The following is a 24141-nucleotide window of genomic DNA, read 5'->3' as shown; positions in this document are numbered from 1 at the left end:
ATTGAAACCCAGGCAGAACTCAAGGCCAGCACAAGTACTGGACAGGGTTGAATAGAATTAGTTAATATTATCACATTGGGGGACACTGTAAGGCCACACCATGACCTGCTCCTCACAGAATCTGGAGCACTGTCCATTCCTAAATGAAAGGTTGATACCTACCCCATTAGCTCCTGTCTAGGTAGTTGGCTTGAAATGGAAAGCTGAGAGGCAGCAGGAGGTGAATGCAGAATCTACTCCTTAGGAGGAGTGGGAAAGGCAAGAAATGCCCATCATTTCGTCAAATTGGAGAGGTGTTCACTTTCTACCGTGAGACTGTACACTCACTTTAGACTCTCGCCAACTGTTTGGTTTGGCGTGTAGCAAATTAAAAAAATGTAGACCGAAACAAAAGTCAGTGAAATACACGAATGACCATCGGCCCCCCAAACCTAGCCCTTTCTCTTTCACATGCCCTGCTTCTGCTTGTTTGAGAACACAGTGCTCTAATTGGTAGAGCTGCAATCTATAATTTCTATAATTTTCCATTCCGTTTTTAAAAATCCCACTGGCTTTCCAAGTTGAAAAGTACAATATGTTGACCCTATTTCAAGCCAGAGCTGGTATTAATTTACCTTTTTATTATTAAAAATGTCATACACGCTGGATGTGGTAGGGCAAGACTTTATCCCAGCACTCAGGAGGCAGAAGCAGGCGGATATCTGTGAGTTCGAAGCCAGCTTGGCCTATAATGTGAGTTCAGGACAGCCAGAGTTCTGTTAAACAGAGAAACCCTGTCTCGGAAGGAAAAAAAATTCATACACAATGAACAATATTTAAAATACTCATACTTAAAGGAAAATCACAACTTGGATATTCATTTCTCACATTACAGTCTAGAACATTGTCTGAGCCCCAGGATAGCCAAGTAGATTCCTTTCTCTGAGTTTTGCTTCCTTTCCCAGTGAGTATAATTTTCTAGTAATTACAGCCTCACTTTAGTTTCATACCCTTTTCATTATTCCTGACATCTTTATATTTACTTTGTCAGACTTTGCACCTTATTTAAATAAAGCATCTGTGTATGCCTTTATGCCATAGTTTCTTCGGCTAAATTATAGATTTAAGAGATGCTGTTAATATTATTTGAATTTTGATTTTCATTTCTGCCACTCAGATGACTGGAGAGTATGCCTGCCTCCTCCTTGCACGGTGCCCTCTGATTCTTCTCCAGGAGAGTTAAACTAATAAACCAATTGTTAAGTATAGTTATGTATTTTACAGCAGGATTTATCATAACAACTATTTTTGAAATAATTAGTTTAAAATTTTAGCTTAACACTTTAGAAATTTGTATCAGTGAAATTTTAACTGAAGTGACTTTACTTTAGAGAAATGAAAAGACCGTGTCAAGAGAGTGAGAGCAAGAGAGGACATCTGGAACTTCATGTCCATATACTCCGGGCTGAGGAGAATGAGGGGAAATCTCACTTTCTGGGCCAGGTTCAGAGAAGGAAACTTTCTTTCTCCCTCCCTCCGTTACTCTCTTCCTTTCCATTTCTTCCTCCCTTTTCCCTCCCTAATTTCTCTCCTTTTCCTCCTCCTCTTCTTCTTCCTCCTCCTCCTTGTCTTCTGGGAGTAAGGTTAAGTGTGGCAGACCATACCTGCTTCTTCTCCCATGACCTTCCATTATTTCTATCTCTTTAGTTGTCAGTCCTGTGTATTTAGACTCAGTACACTGCCATCAAAACAAAGACTGTTAGGATTCTTTTTAAGCACTTGGCTTTCAAGATGGTGCAGTTTCTTATAAATTACTCAACTAGCTTCAGCTATAGATTTGATCTCTGACCATATTTGAATGTACCCTCTGATATGGAATTGAATCAAAACTGCTATGAGTGGATCTGTTCTGAAAATAATTAGGTACAGGAACCTATCAACTTGTTATCATGCCTTAAAATGTAGAATAAGAGCCTAGGCTTTTAGGTAAGAATCTGAGAACTAAATGGGGTAGTAGAGATTTTCTGTTTGCCACAGAAAAATTCAGTGAATTGCTCAAGAAAAAAATGAGTAGACTTCAGTCTCTGTCCCCAAAGATCTTAGCACTGAATTCAGATTCTGATGTAATGTGGTTGGTGTCTATAAACAAAATTCTCTTTAGATGTTACTCTTAAAACAACCAGGATACAGGGGTTACTTCCATTATTTTAAAATAAATGCATTTTAATTTTTACTTTCCTATTTTTATTTTAAATTGGTGTGTGTGTGTGTGTGTGTGTGTGTGTGTGTGTGTTGTGAATGTACGTGTTTGTTACAGTGAGTTTGTGGATGTGTGCATTTACATGTGTTGGTTTGCATGTGGAGGTCAAAGACCAACATCACATGTCTGTCCTTGATAGATCTCTCCTCCTCCTCTTCCTTCTCTTCCTTTTTTCTCCTCCTCCTTCATTTGAAGTTTGAATTTTTTTTTTCTTGGAAAATTTCACACATGAGTACTGTATTTACGTCATTTCCACTCCTCCTTCTGCCCCCAGCTCTTCCTGTGTTCCCCCAACTCCACATCAAATTCATGACCTCTCCTTTTAAAATTATGTTGTTACTATACATGCATACATGTGGGTATATGGAACCTGCTGAGTCCCTTTAGTGTTGCTAGTATGTATATGGGTTTAGGACTAATCACTTGGCATTGAATAGAGTACTTAACAGAGGGCTCATTCTGGAGAACAGTGGATTATCACAGCTGTTGACTACCTGTAACTCTTTGTCTACAAGAGGGCCCTGTGAGGTTGCTCCCATACAGGCATGTCTCTTGGTCTTGTCATTGCGTAAGTCTTGTTTAGATAATCCTGCTTTTGAGATTACATGCTACAGCTTCCAGGTCAGATGTGAAGGTCACAATCTCACAGCATGTGTCCTAGGTTTCTGGCTCACTTAGACTTTCAACCCCCTCTTCTGTGACTTCAGAACCCAGCGGTCAAGTTGTTTTGTGCATTTTAAGTAGTTGTGCATCTGTGATGGTCTCCATCTTCCTACAAAAAGAAGCTTCTTTGATGAGGGATGGGAGCTGTACTTGTCAGTGGATATAAAGATAAGTATTTAGGATGCAGTTAAAAACTATATCATTTTAGGAAAATGGCAAGCTTTCTTCTGGTACTCATGGCCACTCAAGCCACATATAGTTCTATACCTGGATACTGCAGAGATACTTACTCAGCCATGTTCATTAATGCTGTATTCACAGTAGCCAGAAAATGGAAACAACTTAAATGTCCTTCACCTGACAAATGGATAATGAAATGTAATACATACAAGTGATGGAATTCTACTCAGCTGTAAAGAAAATGAAATTTATAAGGAAATAATAAATTCTGCTGGTAATACTATACCGAGTGAGGTAACACAAACCCAGAAAGTCAAGAACTATGTGTTGTCTCTTATTTGGGGATTCTAGCTTCACTGTGAGTATATAATGTGTAGTCATTACAGAAGTCAGAAAAGAAGACTGGGAAGAATGGAAGGGAAGGAGTTCCAGGGAGAGCAACAGTAGGACACAGGTACTCTAAAGCAGGAAATGAAAAAAAAAAAGAGGGGATTTATTAATGGGGGAAGGGGTAAGCAACACAGAGAGGGAACAAGAAATGATAATAATGGGAAGAATTATTGAAAAGCTAGAGTGAAACATTATTTAATAACTACTTAAAGTACATGTGCAATAACTCTGTGTGTGTGCACATGCATGAGTGCATACATACATATCTTCCTCTATCTCTTGAGACAAACTCTCCCACTGAAGCTGAATATTATCTATTTAGCTAGACTGGCTGGAGCATGAACTTCCACCATCTGCCCGTCTCTGCCCGGCCCCAGAACATTGTTTTTTGTTTTAATTGGGTATGCAACATGCTACTTGGCTTTTTTATGCAGTTCTAAGAGGGATCTACACTCTCACCTTCATGATTATGCCACAAGCAGCTTATTCTTGGAGCCATCTTTCTGGCCTGTTAAAAGTCAATTTTTATATCATAAGTATTTTCTTATAAAGGAATACTCAATATTTTTGAAGCTGTCATTTTAAAGTTTAAGCTGCTTTGGGAGGAATTGCTGAGAGATATAGTAAACTACACGATGGAGTATGGGTGCCATCTGCTTTTGGAGACCATTCAGTTCATTCATGTATCAGGAGAAACAGGATAGAGGCTCCTGTGTCTCCTGGGACAGGAAGGTTAAGTCTAGCTGGGAAGGCTTGTCTGAATCTTCTTCTCAGTTTCATTTCCCTGTAAAAAAAGGCTTATGTGGTTAATAGAGAGCAGGGCAGTGGGGAGGTTGAAGAGCAAAATGAAATGTGAGGTGGCCATAAAGGGAGATGAGAAATGAGTGACCAGGGGAAAAGAGCAGGATTTGGATGGTTAAGGGGCTACTGCAGACTCAGAGCCGTGTGTTTAAATTGAGTCCAGACAGAACACTTGTGAGGGAAGACAATCTTTTACAAAGAAACTTGGTTTAACTACGTGTTGGTTTTTGCAAAGTGTGTGTAAAGAAATAAGAGCAGAAAAGAGATTGTGAGTACTTGGAAAGGGAGTAATCTAATAATGAAAAATTCCGTGTTAGAAAATTTCGTGTCCTAGAGATTTCCCAGATCAGAACTTTGGTGGACACATGGTAGACTGACTATAGAAACTTTTGAATGGACGACCTTTAATTGATAAGATATTAATGTTCTTAATGCAATGTTGTATTCTACTCTAATTAATACAACTGACTAAGCAAACATAGTAGGTAAATGTGATGAAACAGGAAACTAAATTCTTCTGTGTTTAGATGTTTTATTATGCCACTCTTTTATGACTATAGGATAATGCTATCTCTTAACCATATGCAAGAACAGATTTATTCTTGGTTGATAAACCCAAGCAAAATAGAAATAGATATGATGAGCTCATGTAGGCAGCTTTTAAACTTTCTTTTAAAAAATATATTCCTGCATTTGCCTTTTCATTTGGTTTATCATCTTGAATTAAAACTATCTCCTAGTTGAATAAATATTCACCATCTCCTATTTTTAAAGGGCTTTGCTTACAGTTAAAATTCAGTCTTCTTTTCTGGCTCGAGATGTATTACATCTGACAGGTCTTTTATGTTAAGAGCTGAATATGGAATTCCAGGCTGAAGTTGTGATTTATGCTGCCCATAAAACTGAAGTCCTTCACCAGCAAAGGAAAACTCAATCGAGAATTGGTGTAAACAGACCAACCTGACCCCTATCTCCTGAGGTTTAGCATTTTTCCCAGAGAGAAGCATGGTCTTTGATAGCGCCCTCTGATGTTAACAAGCAGCTGTTCACAGGACCACAGCCAGCTTCCTTTGGAGTAGGTGGGCACAGGCGTTCCACGCAGGTGGAATGATTTTAGAGCTGTCAAGAAAAACTTAGTGTGTCAAAAGGTGGCTCCTCCACCAGACGGATAACATCTGAAATTTCATAATTAAAACCTTTTTCTTCTAATTTCAGCCATGTCATAATTTTTGCCTCATTAAAAAAAATGTAACCTTGGTCATTTAGTGACAGATTGAGATGTTAAATAATAGAGGATCCATGTGGGTGACCTCAGTGCTGATGGAAAATTTGGGGGCACATAGATATCAAATATGCAGGTTGGTGGGTGGAAAAGGCAACAGATGGGTCTGTCAGAGCCTCAGACATCAAGATGGGTTTAGAATTTTAAGCCTGAAAGGAGTCTGTTTGTGAACTAGGCTGGGTTATAATTCTGCATAAGCTCGGGGTATTCAGTAGTGACTAAGAAAGGAAACTATGGATAATGACGCAGGTACGAGGCCGGTGATCAAGTCTGTGGCCAACGGTGGTCTTATAAAGGGGGATTTTCATTAAGTTATTCTTTAACCAAGCAAGAGTATATTGAACATCTATTGTTCTCAGGCATGAGGATAAACACTAGGGCCAACAATAATTGTTATGCAGAGTGACTGGCATCACAACATAGTACTCAGATTATATTAAGAAAGTGCCTAGATGGGCATAAAGAGCAAACTAGAAAGAAAAGAAGTGGACAACAAAAGACATAGGATTATTAAAACATCTTCAAAGATTAAAAAGGATGCTACCTAATGGTGCTAGGCAGTCATGGACATAAGGTTCAAGGGGAATTAGCTTCAACTAGTGTCACTGATCTGTAGTTAGGCCTTGCTGCTGAGAATTTTGTGTGTTAAGCAGCAAAGCGAGGAAAATCTTCAGTAGATAGTAAATGTTGAGCAACGAGGAGTTGTTTAGCAATACTGTATATATTAAGCAGAATGAGACGCTCACAGAGGCTCAGTGTCAGTTAAAATGTGAAGCTGGTGCACAAGGTGTGTTTGGGAAAAAGTTACTGAGAATTCTAGAGACTTAAACAAGGATGATTCAGAATGTTTTGTGCTATGAAGGTGCAGGGAAGGGTAACGGAGATTATTTAAACAGATGATATGATAAGACTAGTATTCTGTAAGGAGAAAGGCTGAAGGAGTTCATCATTATAGAGACTATTTTGAAAATTAATGGAAGAAATAAAAATATTTCAACTAACAGAAAGCAGTAGCAACAGAAGTAAAGGATGGGAGTCTGGTATTTGATGAGTCTTGAGAACTATATGGGCTTTGGGGACTTATAGAAAATGGGTAGGAAGTGAAGGAGGAGCTGCCCAGTGTGTATGCTCCAGATAATGGCATGTTAAATACAACTACCCATGAATTGGTAGGACTATGGAGTTGGGCAGTTGGCATAAGAAATTAATCAACTTTGAACTGATTTGAATTTGAAATGGTCAGAAATATATCCAGTTTCAAATATCCAGAAGAAAGTTGAATATGTGGTTTTAAACTTGAAGAACAATATATGGATTTGGAGTCATCAAGAAATTAGTAAGAATTGATGTTACCAATGTGGATGAGTGCTTCAGGAAAAGCCTAATGAACATTAACATCAAAGAGTTAAATGAATTGTAAGAGAGATGCTTTGAAAACAAAAAACTGAAAAATAGCAGAGATGGAAGAAAATCTATAGCTTCCATTGTCCCAGAACTTGAGAAGCAAAGAATCTCTCAAAGGAGAAAAGGGATACAAAACAAAATAGGGTATCTGTACAATGGTCCATTATTCAGACATAAACAACCATGCAAACAATGGATGAGGGAGGGGCAGGGGAGCCTCTGGTAGCTGAGTGAGTACCTATTGATGGTTGATGACTGCTAGGGGAGGGAGAGTCATATTTCTTTAGGGGTGGTCCTTGGCAGACTGACCGTACTTGAGAAGATGGCTCACGCTAAGTTAGGAGGCAAATCAATCAGGGTTGGGTGGGATTTGACTTGGTAGATGGTTTGGGGGGAAGGGAGAACTTTTAATTGTGAAGGAAAGAGATTCCTAGAGACATGATGGATCTCTGAACTAGGAATCAAGGACATGTCATTTGAGGTTGACTGAAAATTAGTAACGACACACTGTCTCTCTGTGAGAGTATGTTTTTGAAACATCTCTGTCTCTTTCTATCTCTGTCTCCATCCCTCTACCTCCATCCCATCTCCCTCCCTGATTCTCCCCACCCCGTGTATGAGTGTGTGCATGTGTGTGTTTGTGTGCATGCATGTGTGTGCATTGGCACAATTCTTAGGAAATTAGGAAGAAGAGTGAATGCTGAGATTGATTCACCTTTAAAGTTTTGTAGGACACAGCATGCGACGAGAACCAGAGAACCAAAGCTGCATGACTGACCAATATTAATGTAGTATCAAAGGGAATAAAAGCAAAAGCTAGCAGTGTTGCACGGTCTAAGGATGGAGGAAACAGTTGTTAAACCTTATCATGACAATGGAGCTATTTTGCTTCATGAATCAATTTCATACATGACTCCCAAAGGGAATAAGCAAAACTTATTGGTGGTGGAGGCAAGGCAAGTGGTCCGAACACATACCTCTCAGCCCAACTTACCTGTTTTATGAAATCCTAAGTTGCTTCAGAGTCTGAAAGATATTAGCATAAAGTTTAAAAGCAAACAGCCTATAGAAGATATAATGAGGCGATATGAGTGCTATAAAAACAATATATGGAGGAAGGGGTGATGGAGAGGTGGTTCAGTGGTTAAGTGCACTGGTCATTCTCCCAGAGAATCTGAGTTCAGTTCCCAGCACTGAGCTGATGATTAACAACAGTGTATTATAAAAAGAACTTTTATTCACATGTTTCAATTGTTGTCTTAGAGGCTTATTGCCTCTGTCTGCTAACCTAGACCTAGTCCTAGAAGCTTCTATCCTCTGTACAATCTAACCTAGGCCAATAATGCTTTCAGCTTCTGGGACTTCCTGCTTAATAAGCTCACCCTTTCTTGATCTTACTGAGCCCTGGGCTGGCTGGTTCAACTCGGCTGTTCTAGCTCAAACTCATCTCCCAGCTAACTTACTCAATATGGCTTTTCTCTTGGCCTCTGAATTGCTCTGTTTGGCTTCAAACTAAATCAAGAAATCTGCTCTAATCTGGCTCCTCATTCTCTGGCTCATTCAGTCTTCACCTGAGCTCTCTTTCTGCAACCTGTCTCTATTATTGTTCCAGTAAAACTGCCTTCACCACTCTCTCTCTATCATTGCCCCTTAAGTAGCTTCCCTTTCCTCTCTTAAGAGTTGGGCACATCCTATTCTGTCAAGTCTTTCTCTGAGTAGTCACTGTTTCTGCCACTCAATTAGACATCACTTTCAAACATGGGTGCTTCCTTCTACAAACTAACTTTACCTTTATAGTTTGGGATTAAAGGCATGAACCACCAAGCATGGATCTAAACTTTTCTTTACCTGAAACTTCCTCTATACCAGGCTGGCCTTGAACTCAGATCTGCTTGCCTCTGTCTCCTTGATTAAAGCTACGTTTGTATTACAACCAGATCACACAGATCTAGAAGGCCTTTGGATGTGGTCTCTAGCTAGAGCAACCACATTTTGGATTAAAATTCCTCTACAGTCTGTAACTCCAGTTCTAGTGTTCCAAAGCCCTCCTTTTTACCACTGTATACTCATGGTACATACACATGCCGGCAAAACACCCTTACAAAATGAAATAATTGAAAAACAAAGTATGAAACAGTACTGCTGATAACAACCAGTAAGATGAAGACAGGGAGTAAAATGATGAGCATAAAAAGAAGACAAGCTATGAAAGAGAGTATACAAGAAGAGGAAGAAGACAAAGAAGGAAAACAAGGAGAAAGTGTTGACCACTCAATTTGTACTAGGCATTGGCCTAAATGCTTTACATTTAATCTTCACAATGAGTTAAGAACATACATAATTTCTATTTTTACACACAAAGGCATTGATGCATAGAGAGGTGAGACAGCTGCCCCAGGTGCCTGGCTAGCCACCAGAGGACTCTTGGAGAATAGCAGTGACATTTGAGGTGAATGAGCTACTGGCAGTCTCTTACTTAGCCTTGGTCCATAAATGGAAGCTTCAGAGGTGCCCCAGTCTTGGAATGAAATGATGCCAGCTGTGGAGAGGAGAAAGGACAAAGAGGTTTTGGAATAAGCTGGATCTGATAAGATCAAAAGGTCACAGAGAATTACAGGGGCTCGAGAAGGACCAAACATTACAGAATCATAACAAGAATTTGGGTCCCAGAGAAGCATCATTACATCTTGTAAAATGTGTGACTATGATGAAGAATTCAGTCTGAGAGGCTAGGAAACTGTTAGTTGTCCTTTAATAACTTACAAATACCAAGCGCTATTTTAATAAATATACATTGCCATATTTATTGTAAGATGACACTGCTACTTATGTTTGATAGATGAAGAAACTGTAGAGTTAATTTATACAAAGCATTGTATAAGAATCCAGCCAAGGAGATTTTTTTCTCTAGAAACATTGATTTTGTAAATGACAATGAGCCATTCTCTGCATACAGATGACAACAGGTATTTGAGGCAGAAAAGAGATGCAATTCAGAGGTAGAAGTTAACTTTCATTTCTACTGAAGAACCAAGCTTTGTGACAATGTCACGTGTTAGAAGCTAGTCAGAAAGCAAGAAGTAATCTATGAAGATAGGGTAATTTAAGAGGAAGCCTTGTTTTTGAACGCAAAAGCTTTCCATTAAAAAAAAAAAATCCCAACTCTCAAAAACATTTTTATTTGGACTCAGTATGTCTGTGTATACATATGGTTATGAGTAACCCAGATGTCCCTGAACACAGTATGTAACAGCTCATGATGTACAGTTGTATTTTATGTGTTCTTTTAAAAAATACATGTTGCTTAGCAACCCACTAATTATTTTTTTCATAACTCAATTCTGGGTCAGATGCAGTATTTTAAAACATTTCCCTACAGTTTCCCTGAAAAATCTAGGGTGTCAAAATGATGCTCCTCAGGTTGGATTAGTCAGCTTAGAATAGGAGGAGATGTTAATGATTCTCAATCAACAGCTTTCTACAATTCATAAAGAGAAATTGTATCAACAGCTCCATCCTTAAGGTTCACCGTCTTTCTGTTTCCTTGACCCAATATTTGTTTTCTTCTCCCTTAATTTCCTGTTTTTCACTCAACTTTCCTCAGTGCCTTTGGTTTGGAAATTAATTCTTCCTGGGTTTGTCCTTCTTTTTATTGTTTTTTTTTCTAAATGAATTAAAATAATTTTAAGGCTGACCTTTCCATGTCATTTCCAATCTTGCCTTGTGGTTGTTTTATGCCTAAGTATACTGTACCGCAGTTTGAGAATGAACATTTTATTGTGTGGTACATAGTTTTCATTATATAATAATTTAATTATATGACAAATGAAGTTGCAAAACTAATGTTACTCACAGCACCTCTCATGGTGCTGCCAAATGCCCTGAGTTAACCTAACACTACCAGGACAAACCCTGGAGACCCAGAATCCGTGGATCCTGGAATGCCAGATGAAGTTTGTCATCAGTTCTGAGGCCATAGAATCAGACTAAATAGCATGAGATGTCTATATCATTGTGACATCCACATCCCCTGGCTTCTCGCGAATACACCGTGCTATTAAAGTTCTGGAATGGACTCTATCAACAAGCACAATAGTAAAACGACAGTCATAAATTAACGGAGAGTGTGTGTGGGAGCTTTTTCCTTTTATAGCGATTATGTGAGGATTCTAAGTATTGGCTTTGTTTGGATTTGCTTCCAAATTAGAGAAACTGAGGTTTGTGAGTGAAAGTGGCTTAGAGTAAGGTCTCCCAGCCACTAGTGCAGGGAGCCAGGAGTAGATTTAAGTGCTGGACTTGGATAACCTCTAAATTGAAACATCTGTCAAATCTCACTGAGCTAATGTGTTTTCACAAAGGATGGCTATATCTGTCAGTCACTTTAGAGTAACCATTTGTATAAAAAATCTGGGGTGGGGGTACTTTGGGAAAACAACTTTGAACTTGTTAACATAGTTTGCTGATGGGAAATTGTGTTGGATTGCTGGGCTGATTTTTCACTTAAGGCTTGAGCCAGTTTGGGATCATTTAAGATCACTAAGGCAAGCTGTTTCCATCATAGTTTTGTGGATTGTTCCCTCACAGGTTTCATTGTCCATCAGAATAGCTAGCAGCCACATCAGCTTAAAAAATTATAGTCTCTGAACTCTGTTCAAATATATTTTTAACCTTCTCAGAGATGCTTGTGGATGAAAATGGTGGAAATGTCTGGTTCAATAAGTGACATAGAGACCTGGCATATAGAGACATTGGTTCATTCATTTATAAGATAATAAAATTTTAGATTATAGCCTTTCAGCACTTAGATTCTTTGTGGGAGACAAGACTCATTAAGACAAGTATGCAATGAACTCACTATAGTACAGGAACTATTCACAAATGCTAACACTGAATAAAGTAAATGAAGTAATGTGTTTAAAATGAGGTGAGTGAGGGCTGGAGAGATGGCTCAACAGTTAAGAGCTTTGGCTGTGCTTCCATGTTGGTTAACTGTATATGGCTCCGTGGTTAAGAGCACTGGCTGCTCTTCCGAAGGACCTAGGTTCTATTCCCAGCTCCCACATGGCAGCTCACAACTGTCTGTACCTCCAATTCCAAGGGATCTGACACCTTCACACTAATAAATTAAATTAATTATTTTTAAAAATGAGGTGAGTGACTTCATTATAGGAATAATGTTACCGGAATGAAGAAGTAGAATTAAGTTGTACTTCCGAAGGAGGTAAAAATTAGTCAGTAAGATTTGGTAAAGATGGAGGCATGGGGGGATCGGGGACTGGTGAAGGGGCTGTCGGCGCCATGTCCGGCCGCGAAGGTGGCAAAAAGAAGCCCCTGAAACAGCCCAAGAAGCAGGCCAAGGAGATGGATGAGGAGGACAAGGCTTTCAAGCAGAAACAGAAAGAGGAGCAGAAGAAACTCGAGGAGCTGAAAGCCAAGGCCGCGGGGAAGGGGCCCCTGGCCACAGGTGGAATTAAGAAATCTGGCAAAAAGTAAGCTAGTCCTCGTATCTGAGGTGATGATGGTGACCCTCTTCCATTCCTATTTAAACATCTGGATCCCCTGCCATAACATCTCTGCCACCTACAGCTAGAATGAAGTGTTATCCTGGAGCCTGTTGAACATCTGTATTCCCTGCCATAACATCTTTGCCACCTACAGCTAGAATGAAGTGTTATCCTGGAGCCTATTGTACATTGTAATAAACTTTTGTAGTAAAACAAAAAAAAAAAAAAAAAAAAAGATGGAGGCATGGACGAGATGACAGGCAATGAGAACTGCATGCATGGAACTTGCAGAGCATTTCCGTAGAAAGTTATCCCCATTAAGCTAGAGCACTAGCTGAAGACTGGAGAAAAGATCACGCAAAACATCAAGTTAAAGATTTTAGGTCTAGTTTCTAGGAAGTTAAGAGACATGCTTGAATTTTAAGAAGAAATTGACAAAACCAGCAATTTATTCTTAAAATAATTTTCAGTAAGATGCATGATGGGTTAAAGAGCCAACCTGAATATGAGCTGGTAGGTTAGAAGCCTCAGTCTGCTGATTCAGTCCCAAACTTCTGACATGCTTGAGGTCGCTCATCTTCAACATTATAGAAACTAACATTAAAAACAAACAAACAAACAAATAACCAAAACGAAACTCTTCCTTCCCTGCCTTGACAGTCATTGGATCAGTGAGAAAGATTCTATGGGGTCATAGAGTTTGCCATGAAGGTGGTACTGAGCCAGAGGAGAATGCTAACTTAATTGCTTTGAATGGTACATGCATTATAGTAGACTCTTACAGTGTTAATAAGGTTTATACAGGGCCCAGTATGGTGCCATACAACTGTAATCCCAGTTTGAGGCAAGCTTGGTCAACACAGAAAAATATAGGTTAGCTAGGTTTACATTGTGAGATCCTGTCTCAAAAAATTATATTGGAAAAGAAAACCACAGTGATAGCATTTAGTTTTTTGAAGGAATTTGAGTAAGAGTGGGCTCTAATTCTGGTTTTAGCTATTTCTTAGACTAAGGTTAATGAGAGTGGTCTTCACAGACTACATTGTCTTTTGAGTCAGTAATTGATAGTCTTGTCTTACTGGGAACATTTTAATTTCTGTTCTTTTAGTATACTTTGATTCTTTTCTCAACTTAGCTTCTGGTTCCTCCCCCTCCCCCCCCCATTTGTCTTTCTCATTTTCTCCTGAATCTTCATCCTGTGCTCTAGGTCTGCTCAAAAAGGTTACCATGACCCTTGTTTCTTGGGAAAAGAGAGGGTGAGGTAACTTGATAATTATTGTTTGGAGTGGATAGATTTTCTTTTTAGTTAAAATATCTCAGATATCTCGGTGCCTCCCCAAAGTGCCTTGACTACTGCTAGAAAATAGTAAACTGCCCCTCCCATATTATTTATTTGAGAGAAACTGAAACACAATTTCAAGCATGCCTGGATCCTCAGTAATAGAGTTTGACTCAACTTTTCAGAACACCTGTGTTTTCAAATAAGTGATCGTGTGTGTGTGTGTGTGTGTGTGTGTGTGTGTGTATTACCATAATACTGTAAATGTATGCTCTGACTTTTGGATTAAAAATGCATTCACCATACCCACAAAACTAAATATATATCTATACCTATAGGTAATACCTATTGAAGGGATAACATTCTTTGGATAGTTACATATTTCTTTTGGAAAAGGCCAAATGGGGGGAGAGAGAGAGAGAGAGAGAGAGAGAGAGAGAGAGAGAGAGAGAGAGAGAGAGAGAAAGAGAGAGAGAGAGAGGGGAGAGAGAAGAAAGGCATGGCAGGGAACAGGAGGTGTTGTGTAGAGATTTGGCGAGTTTTCGATACACCTGCTAAGGCTCTCTGGAAGAGTGTAGCCAGCATTTTCATTGGCAGACCCCAGTAGAACCATTAGAGACATTAAATGAATATATTGTTTTGAGGGTTCTCCCCCACAATCTTCCTCATTATTTAAGGGAAAAGAATTGTACTTTTGCAGGGAAGAGGAATATCATGCCGGTGAACTTGAACCCTCCTAGATGGCACATGCTAGGAAAAAAAAAAAAAAGGCTGGGAAGATAAGAAATCATAGACCCTGCAAGTTTCCAGGTACCAAGTACAGAATTGAATATGATCAAGATTCTCCCCTAACTTTATTCTTTCTGGTTAAAAAGCAATCAGTGCTTTCTCAAAGTTCCTCTAATAAATTATACAACCACCTTTTTTATGTCTGGCAAGAAAGCTGTTTTAGACTGTTTTCCCAGAAGCACAGAACATTGATTTGGGCTAGCCAATCTCTTTAGCCTAAAAAAAATAAAAATAAACCTGTGTGTGTGTGTGTGTGTGTGTGTGTGTGTGTGTGTGTGTGTAGGAGAGGCAAATAGAAAATGCTGAATCTCAAATATATTTAGCTAATAGATTCTAGAGTTAGAAATGTTATGTTTGTTGTTTAAATAAAGGGTGAGGCTAAACAGAGGACTCATCTATCTTTTTGTGTTATCCAGAGTGTGTTTGGAAGAAAGGCCAGGTTAAAAAGCTAAGATGAACTCACTGGTCCTTTCTCTTGTAGGTTTCTATTTTCTGTTAGTTATTGTTGCTTGTCCCCACATTTCATTTCAAATGTAGATAGAGCTAGATCAGGAGAAGAAGACAAAGCCTAAATTGAGCCCCAGGACACTCCTTGATAGAAAAACATGGCCCCAGAACTTCACTGGAGGCCCATTGTTCAAGCCTGCGTGTCCTACCCCTTTGATTGTGAAGCTATACAGCACAGGGTGGGCATTCCAACCCAAATCCAATTTCCTCACATAATGTTTGAGAAGCAAAGTTTGTCTTCTAAAAGAAGACCTTTTCTTTTATTTTTTTAACAAAACAAATGAAAAGATTACTTTCCTTTTTCATCGTATGACAAGGGCATGCTGATGAAGTGCTCTCATTTACTAGTACAACCTGCTTTCTATAAAGGTGAATGAAAATGAAATTGTTCTTACATAATGATTGGATTCACTTGTTCTTCTCACCCACGGGTGCTGGAGCTCCAACCCAGTGTCTTGCAGACTGTAGGCAAGAACTCTACCACTGAGCCCCACTCTCTCCAGCCTTAAGACTGTCCTGTGATTATTGTATTTTTTTTTTCCTTTGAAATGAGTTCTCACTATGTAGCTAAGGTTGGCCTCAAATTTTTGGCGGTTTCCTTTCTCAGCTGCTGCCCGCCCAGTTCCCCGACATTATGTTCTTTTATTTTAATTAAATTTATTTATTTACTCAGTCACTTTACATTGCAATCTCAGCTCCCTTCTTCCTCTCCAACCCGTTCCACCCTCCCATCCTTTTCCCCCTTCCCCACTCACCTTCTGTTCAAAAAAGGGGAGGGGCTGCCCCCATGCCATGTACCAACCCATCAAGCACATCAAATTGCATCAGGACTGAGCATATCCTTTTCCACAGAGGCCAGACAAGGCAGCCCGGCTAGGGGAAAGTGATCCAAAAAGACATTTTCCTTATGTTTTTGCAAGCAATAAAGCAGTGGTAATACATTCTATCTTCTGTTCGTTTTTCCTCCAACCTTCCAGAGTATTTGAAACGATGGCTAATCATGAGTGTAGCTCAGATTGTGAAATTATGCTTTACTAGATTTTAAGTCAATGTGGAGTGGCATTTTCAGACATGTTTGATAAGACGGCACTGAACAGTTCTTTTCTATGATTTGGTGTTTTGTCATATGCTTAAACATGATCTCATTTCATCTGTTTGGAAGTTTTCTGAAGTTCGCTCTAGGAAAGCGCTTGCTTCGTAAGCTTTTATTGCGTGTTATTTACTATGAGGGTGTGCGGGTGTGTTTGGTAGGGAGCATGTGTCGCAGTAGGCACGTGGAGGTTCTAGTACAGATTGCAGGAATTGGTTCTCCTCTTTCACTATGTCAGTCCTGGGGCTCAAACTCAGGTCAACACAGCAGATGCCTTAACCACTGAGCCACCTCACTGGCCCTTGTTCTTCTTTCTGTTAAGATTATTTTATGTTAATCTTTAGAAAAGAATCACAATCATTTAACTAACCATAAAACTGATTGTTAGATATTGTATAATGCTCCCACGTCATTAAAGGAGAAAATGCCAAAACCCAGATAAACCCAGGCCATTTGAATTCAAATATAAAATATTCATGTTATGCCTTTAGAAATTTAAATACATTTTAGGATCTTATTAGACAGGAGGTTTCAGAATTTGCAATAATCAACATTTGCAATAAGGCAAATTGTCATCTGTTTCAGGAGATAAGTCTTAAGGAACTATTATTTTTCATAAAACTCAGCAGTCTCATCATTGTGCTGCTATGTAGGCCTCTTGGTGATGGGGATTAGACTCACGTGAGCATAGGTAGGAGAACCTGGCATAGGAGGACCACGATGGAAGAACAACTTTACATCAGCGCCAACTCAAATGCTCTCAGGACTTCCAGAACTGCCTCTTGAATCTGTAACAAAAGCAATGATTTTTTTTCCCCATAAGCAAATACAGACAAAATTGTGAAGCAGAAAGATTTCCTACCCCCAGAACTTCCTTTCATCCATGAATGCTCCATTTTCCTGGGAAGACTCTAAGTCATCCTTTCTTCTGCAAGAATGGCTCTGAGTGATTTCAGAAGACAAAAATTTGCCTTAAAAATATATATATTACTGATCACGCTGAACTCAGGAGGCAGAGGCAGACAGATCTTTGAATTTGAGGCAAATTTGGTCTATGTAGTAGTTCCAGAATAGCCAGGACAACATAATAAGAACCTGTCCCAGAAAAAGTAAGTTTGAAGAAGGTATCATTGCCATAATTCTATGCTGTTTGGCTTGTTAAGTGACAATAATTGCCATGGATAACTGATTGCGTATTTGGTTGAGTTAAAACAACTCACATGTGTCGGAGGTGGCTGTACATGCCTTTAGTCCCAGCACTTAGGAGGCAGAGGCAGGCAGATGTCTGGGTTCAAGGCCAACCTGGTCTACAGATCTAGATTCAAAGAAATAACATTTCTAATTATGTAAATTATTATATACAGTGTAGAGAGTAAATAATAGAAATAGATATATCAAACGTCAGTAATAATAATCGCCAAGGATTTAGAATGTGGGTATAAACATTAAAAAATTCTCTTGTGCATTTTAAATTGTTGATTATGGGCATGTAGAACTTTATAATTAAAAGAGAGTGAGAGAACTGTGTAGAGAGGATGACAGAAGTCAAAGGAATAAAATAACCAACCCACAAAGTTGTGTTTGGGAGGACCATAGTAAACCACTTGGTGTTTCTGGATGCAGAAGTATGCGTGAGAGAGGGACAAGGGATATGGTTGTAAGCAAAACCTACCTATTCAGATTCTAGGCTTAGCTGAATCATTCCTGCAGCTACACAGTGACTGTCCGAGACAGAGCAGGCCATGGGCCAGAAGACAGTAGACCCCTGCTGTAGATTGGATAGGGAATAAGTCAGTGGCACTAGAGTGACACAGATGGAGATGAAATCAATTACTAGGTAAAATGGGTGGGCTTCAGTGGCAATCATGATGATGGAAGGGAAAGGATGGCTCCCATGTTGAAGAGAAAATTGTGTTGGACATGGTGGCTCATGCCTGTAATCCCAGCACTTGGGGAACTGAGGCAGGGGAATGCTGTTAGTTTTTGACCAGTCTGGGTCAGAGAGTGAAACTCTGTCTCAAACACGAAAACAAAAGTTAAAAAAGAGAGAGAGAGAGAGAATTACCTTTGATTGCGCCTCTCACCATCGACATTCTGGACCCTTACACAGAAGCATTTTCTTACCTCTAATATGGAAAGAATGGTGGCTATGGCGATGGCATTTTTTGGCAAGAAATAGAATCACAGAGTGCCTAAGAGACTCAGTTCACCTTGCCTTTATGGGGTATTACGTTTCCTCATAAGAACATAAAGAGCATGTTAGACCTCACTGAATTAAAAATTTCCAAAGAGAACTACTATTTATGTTTCTTAGGCACACACCAAGTGCTTCAGGTAACATGACATTTGGCTCACATCTATTAGGAGTTAATTGTTATTTTGTGAGGCAGAGGTATTGAGGTCACAGAGCTCAAAGTAGCAGAGCTGGACTGTGAATGCTCTCTGGATGAATCTAGGTCCATGCTCAGACTTGTACCTCGGTACAGTGCACAGTTCAGCAGCATTTTTTATAAGTGGATGGATCGTAAATATTTAGGATTTGTTAGTCTGTGGACTACACAAAACATCATCTCTTCCATTGTTCTTACATTTACTTTTATTTATTTGAAAAAAAAACAACTCTAAAGAATATAAAATACAATTTTAGTTTACAGGCTATACAAAAGGCTGCATCTGGACTATAGTTTTCAGTCTCCTTGTCAACACACACACACACACACACACACACACACACACACACACACACCACTCTTTTAAAGTACACTCGTGGTGAGAGGGTATGTGGGGTGGAAAGAGAAAAATGGAGAAATAGCTTAGCCGTAGGTTTCCAGGGGAGAGGGAAATCCAGCTGGAATCGAATACCCATGGTAAACACAGGGAGACCACAAGAGCATGAGTCATCACAGAGCCATAGTCTGTGTATGATTGCCCAGCCAGCAAATGAGCCTCAGATGGCTTCCCAGCCCTCAGGTCAGGGGCAGTAGGCAGCAAAGGCTTGAAGGAAGGAAATGCTTTCTTTAGCTAGAGTGTGGGCCCTACCTACACTTCAGGAAAAGGAAGTGGAAGAGAGAGGCTAGGAGGTGTGGCTTTCTGGGTCCCAACTCTCAGAGGGGGAAAAGAGAAAAGCCAGAGAGAGGGGACTGATGAGACAGGGTGTGGTGGATGCCTCTGTTTGTGACTGTAGAGTCCTCTTTCCATGCCCATCATTGCACATGCAACTTTCAGATGGATAGGACTGCTTTGGTGGCTACCAGGCTGTAGAAAGGCTCTAGAAAAATTAGAGTTTACAAACCATAATGCAAAGGGCAAATAAAAACTTTCCCATCCACCAGGAAAACACAGTTATTAAATGTCTCCAAAGACTCCATGGACCTAGAAGAAGGCAGTAGTAGAAAAGCACGGTCTTTTGCCCCTGAAGACACAATGACAAATGCTTGTTCTTGGTTCAAGAAACCTCTGGGCATTTCTTTAAGTGTTTCTCTGCCATTCTATATTCCTCTACAGAGAATTCTCTGTTTAGCTCTGTTCCCCATTTTTTAATTGGATTACTTGGTTTGTTGCTTTTCAGCTTCTTTAGTTCTTTATATATACTGGATATTAGCCCTCTGTCAGATAAAGGGTTGGTGAAGATTCTTTCCCAATCTGTAGGTGGTCGCTTTGTTTTGATGATGGTGTCCTTTGCTTTACAGAAGCTTTTCAGTTTCATGAGGTCCCATTTATTGATTATTGCTCTTAAAGCCTGTGCTGTTGGTGTTCTGTTCAGGAAGTTGTCTCTCAATGTCATTAGCCATTAGGGAAATGCAAATCAAAACGACCCTGAGATTTCACCTTACACCCATCAGAATGGCCAAGATGAAAAATTCAAGTGACAACACATGCTGGAGAGGTTGTGGAGAAAGGGGAACTCCCCTCCATTTCTGGTGGGAATGTAAACTGGTACAACCACTTTGGAAGTCAATCTGGCGCTTTCTCAGACAATTAGGAATAGTGCTTCCTCAAGACCCAGCTATACCATTGCTAGGCATATACCTAAAATTTGCTCAAGTACACAATAAGGACATTTGCTCAACCATGTTTGTAGCAGCTTTATTTGTAATAGCCAGAACCTGGAAACAACCCAGATATCCATCAACGGAGGAATGGGTACAGAAATTGTGGTATTTTTTACACAATGGAATACTACTCAGCAATCAAAAAAGAGGAAATCATGAAATTTACAGGCAAATGGTGGGATCTAGAAAAGATCATTCTGAGTGAAGTATCCCAGAAGGAGAAAGACAAACATGGAATATACTCACTTATATAGACCTAAAAGACATGATAAATATAATGAAATCTATACACCTAAAGAAGATAATCAAGAAAGTGGACATGGGGTATGATGATCAATCCTCATTTAGAAAGACAAATAGGATATGCATTGAACATATGACAGGAGTCTACCGCAGAAAGCATTGGAAAGACTCTACCTAGCAGTGTTCCAAAGTAGATACTAAGACTAATAACCAAACCTTTGGCAGAGTGCAGGGAGTCATATGAAAGAAGGGGAGTTTGATGTGGAAAGGATAGGAGCTCCACAAGGACCAAACATATCTGGGCACAGGGTCTTTTCTGAGATGGACACTCAACCAAAGACCATGAGAGGATAAAACCTAGAACCTCTGCTTGGATGTGATCCGTGATAGCTCAGTAACCATTTGGTTTCCCATAGTAAGGGGAACAAGGACTATTTCTAACAGGAACTCAATGACTGGCTCTTTGACCTCCCCACCCCCCAAGGGAGGAGCAGTACTGTTAGGCCACAGAGGAGAACCTTGCAGCCAGTCCTGAATACCTGACAAAACAGAGTCACATGAAAGGGGAGGAGGTCCTCCCCCATCAGTGGACTTGGAAAGGGGCAGGGAGGAGATGAGGGAGGGAGGGTGGGATTGGGGAGGGAATGAGGGATAGAGCTGGGATACAGAATTAACAAAATGTAACTAGTGAGAAAAATAAAATTAAAAAAAAAAAAAAAGAAACCTCTGGGGAAGCTGTAAGATCCTTCAGAAAGTCCTAATAAGTTTTGTATTTTTCATCTCCTGACCACCAAAAGGAAATGAGCCTGATTATCTGAGTGACAGGTATTTTCTTAAATACCCAGCTTCTCATTTGTCCTTTGCACTCATTGTTGCAGCAGAGGGAGTCAAATATAGACGTAAAATGACTGCTGAATGATGGTCGATGCATATTGCAGTGGGAATACTGTAATCCCTTTTAAGGACTCATTAAGAATTATGTAGCTATAATTAGGCAAGATGTACTATGTTTAGAGAAAGGTATCTAGAGTCACCCATTCAGTGATATGTGCTGTGTTGGAGGGGCATAGTAGGCTAGGTGGCTACTAAGGACCACCACCAAATGTAGATGCAGAGGTTGGAGCTAATGCCAAAGAAACCTTCCTGGAAAAAGATGCTATATTAATTTAAAAAAAATAATTAATCTGTGCAGGTTATCTCCATGAATGGTCCTTGATTGGAGTATCAGTCTCAGAAAAGACCCCTGGGCCCAGATTTTTTGGTTCTGCTGCTCTCCTTTTGGCGCTCCAGTCCCCTTTCCAGGTCTTTCTATCTCTCTCTTCTTTCAAAAGATTACCTGCACTCTACCCAAAGTTTGGCTATGAGTCTCAGCATCTGCTTTGATACCCTGCTGGGTAGTCTTTCAGAGTCCCTCTATGGTAGGCTCCTGTCCTGTTGCCTGTTTTCTCCCTCTTCCGATGTCCATCCATTTTGCCCTTCTGAATGAGGATTGAGCATCTTACCCAGGGTCCCCCTTCTTGCTTAGCTTCTTTAGGTATACAGATTTTAGAATGTTTATCCTATATTATATGTCTAATATCCACTTATAGTTGAGTATATACCACGTATGTCTTTCTGCTTCTGGGATACCTCATTTGGGATGATCATTTCTAGGTCCTACCGTATGCCTGCAAATTTCATGATTTCCTTGTTTTTAATTGCTGAGTAGTATTCCATTGTGTATTGTGTAAATGTACCACAGTTTATGTATCCACCCACGGCAGCTCAGTCTCCAAATGGGTTCCCTAGTAAGGGAAACAGGGGCTGTCTCTGACATGAACTCAGTGGCTGGCTCTTGCTCACCTCCCCCTGAGGGGAGGGAAGCCTTACCAGGCCACAGAGGAAGACAATACAGACAGTCCTGATGAGACCTGGTAGGCTAGGGTCAGATGGAAGGGGAGGAGGACCTCCCCTATCAGTGGACTAGGGGACTGGCATGGGAGGAATAGAGGGAGGTAGAACAGGATTGGGAGGGGATGAAAGAGGGGGGCTACATCTGGGATACAAAGTGAATAAATTGTAATAAATAAAAATTTAAAGAAAGAAAATTAATTAATTAATTAATGTGTGTGTATGTTGTGTGTGTGTGTATGTATGTATGTATGTGTATTGGATATATATATGCCTTGGGACATATGTGTACATCAAAGGACAACTTATGTGAGTTGCTTCTCTTCTGTCATGTAGGTTCTGGGGATTGAACTCACATCATCAGAGCTGACAGTAAGAACCTTTATCTGATGATCTGTCCTGCCATTCTTATACTAACTTTTGACAAACAAAGTTAGGGAAAAAAAACAAGACAAAACAAAAAACAAAACAAAACAAAACAAAAAAACAAAAAAACCCTTCACCAAACCCAAGAAACCTAGGGACAAGAAACATGTATTCAATTTTGTTGAATCAGGAGTGAACGTAATGTAGGTATTAAGATGTACCACAGGCCATACAGGGAATAATGACCAGGGAGGAAATGAAACAGGAAGTATGGGACAAGACACTGCAAGACCCTGGCAATGTAAGTCATTTGATTTTCATTCAAAACACTATTAGAAATGTTTTGAGGAAGAAAAAAAAAAAGAACCACTTTATTATATTTCCAAAATGGGAAATAGAAGAGAGTGGGTAAGGACTGGAAATGGGATAGCCAGGCATGATGCATGAAAACAGGCATGATAGCATGAAGCAGTAGAGTGGATGAACATTCTAGATTTGTCCAGAACATAGAACTTCCTGGGTTTGGTGACTGGACGTGGAACTGCAAGGGACAAAAGCGTTTAGGACATTCTCTTCTAGATACACAGTAAAGGTGAGCTGTCTTCATGAGAGTGATGGTGACGTGAGTCTTCATGAAAGCAATTAGTCTGATCGTGGCTTAAGTAAGAGTTCAGACCATTGTGGTGAGATGTGATGGCAAGAACAGCTCCGTCCATGGCCGCAGGAACACAAGGCAGTGGCTGTTCACATGTCTGGACTAGGAAGCAGAGGGAGAGCAAGCTAGAACCAAAGGCTGGCATAACCTTCAAAGGCCTTCCCTTAGTGACCTATTTTTGCCAGCCAGACCCCATCTTCTGTGGATTCCAAAGAGTTCCACAAACTGAGGGCTGAGTGTTCAAGCTATGAACCCACCTGGGATATTTCAAATGTAAATTATAAGAAGTGGTGATGAATGCCCCAATCAATAACATGAGTTCTCACCTACTTCCAAGCAGAAGTTATGAATGGAAATGTGAGCATGGGACTATTAGTTCACAAATCCCCTCAGATCTTAGCCAGTTAATCCTCCTGTTTCCCTTGCAGGCTATTTCTCTACTTTGTTCTCTTGTAACACTGTTTATACTTTTTTAAAACTGAGATCTCCATGCCTCTCACCTCACTTCTCATTCATAAAAGATCCCTCAGTGATTGGTATAACACAAACCAGAGGAGCATTTCATTTGTAATACAGTCAGCTCTCAAAAACCATCTCCATCTTTCCTCTGTCCCTTCTTATGCATGGGCATGACACCTGTTCTGTGTTCCGCATGTGGACCCTGAGTCAGGGTTTTGTATGATTTACTGATGGGTTCTTTTTACCACATAGCAGTGAAGGCAACAGAATCAGCCATGGCAAGGACCCAAGCAAGGATGAAATTTTTCTTGGGGTTTAACCTCACCAATCTCAGGGATCTCAGAAGCA

The 24141-nt window shown here is 40.0% G+C and overlaps 2 protein-coding genes across 2 annotated transcripts in view; both read left to right on the top strand.

Annotated features, from left to right (window-relative positions):
• The window catches only part of Pappa2 (pappalysin 2), a 254931-nt gene that overhangs the window by 44855 nt on the left and 185935 nt on the right, over window positions 1-24141 (top strand). The gene's annotated exons all lie outside the window — the stretch shown is intronic.
• On the top strand, window positions 12226-12698 carry LOC110559989 (translation machinery-associated protein 7). The gene has a single exon (XM_021655653.2). The coding sequence runs from the start codon at window positions 12258-12260 to the stop codon at window positions 12450-12452; it is 195 nt and encodes a 64-aa protein (XP_021511328.1). The 5' UTR covers window positions 12226-12257; the 3' UTR covers window positions 12453-12698.

This window comes from Meriones unguiculatus, chromosome 11 (assembly GCF_030254825.1).
Source record: "Meriones unguiculatus strain TT.TT164.6M chromosome 11, Bangor_MerUng_6.1, whole genome shotgun sequence".
Taxonomy (NCBI): Eukaryota; Metazoa; Chordata; class Mammalia; order Rodentia; family Muridae; genus Meriones; species Meriones unguiculatus.
The sequence above is the reverse complement of the archived record's forward strand: the minus strand, read 5'-3'. Positions and strand labels throughout refer to the sequence as shown.

Excerpts from the sequence above, each read along its gene's own strand:
- LOC110559989 (XM_021655653.2), top strand. The coding sequence starts at position 12,258 with ATGTCCGGCCGCGAAGGTGGCAAAAAGAAGCCCCTGAAACAGCCCAAG.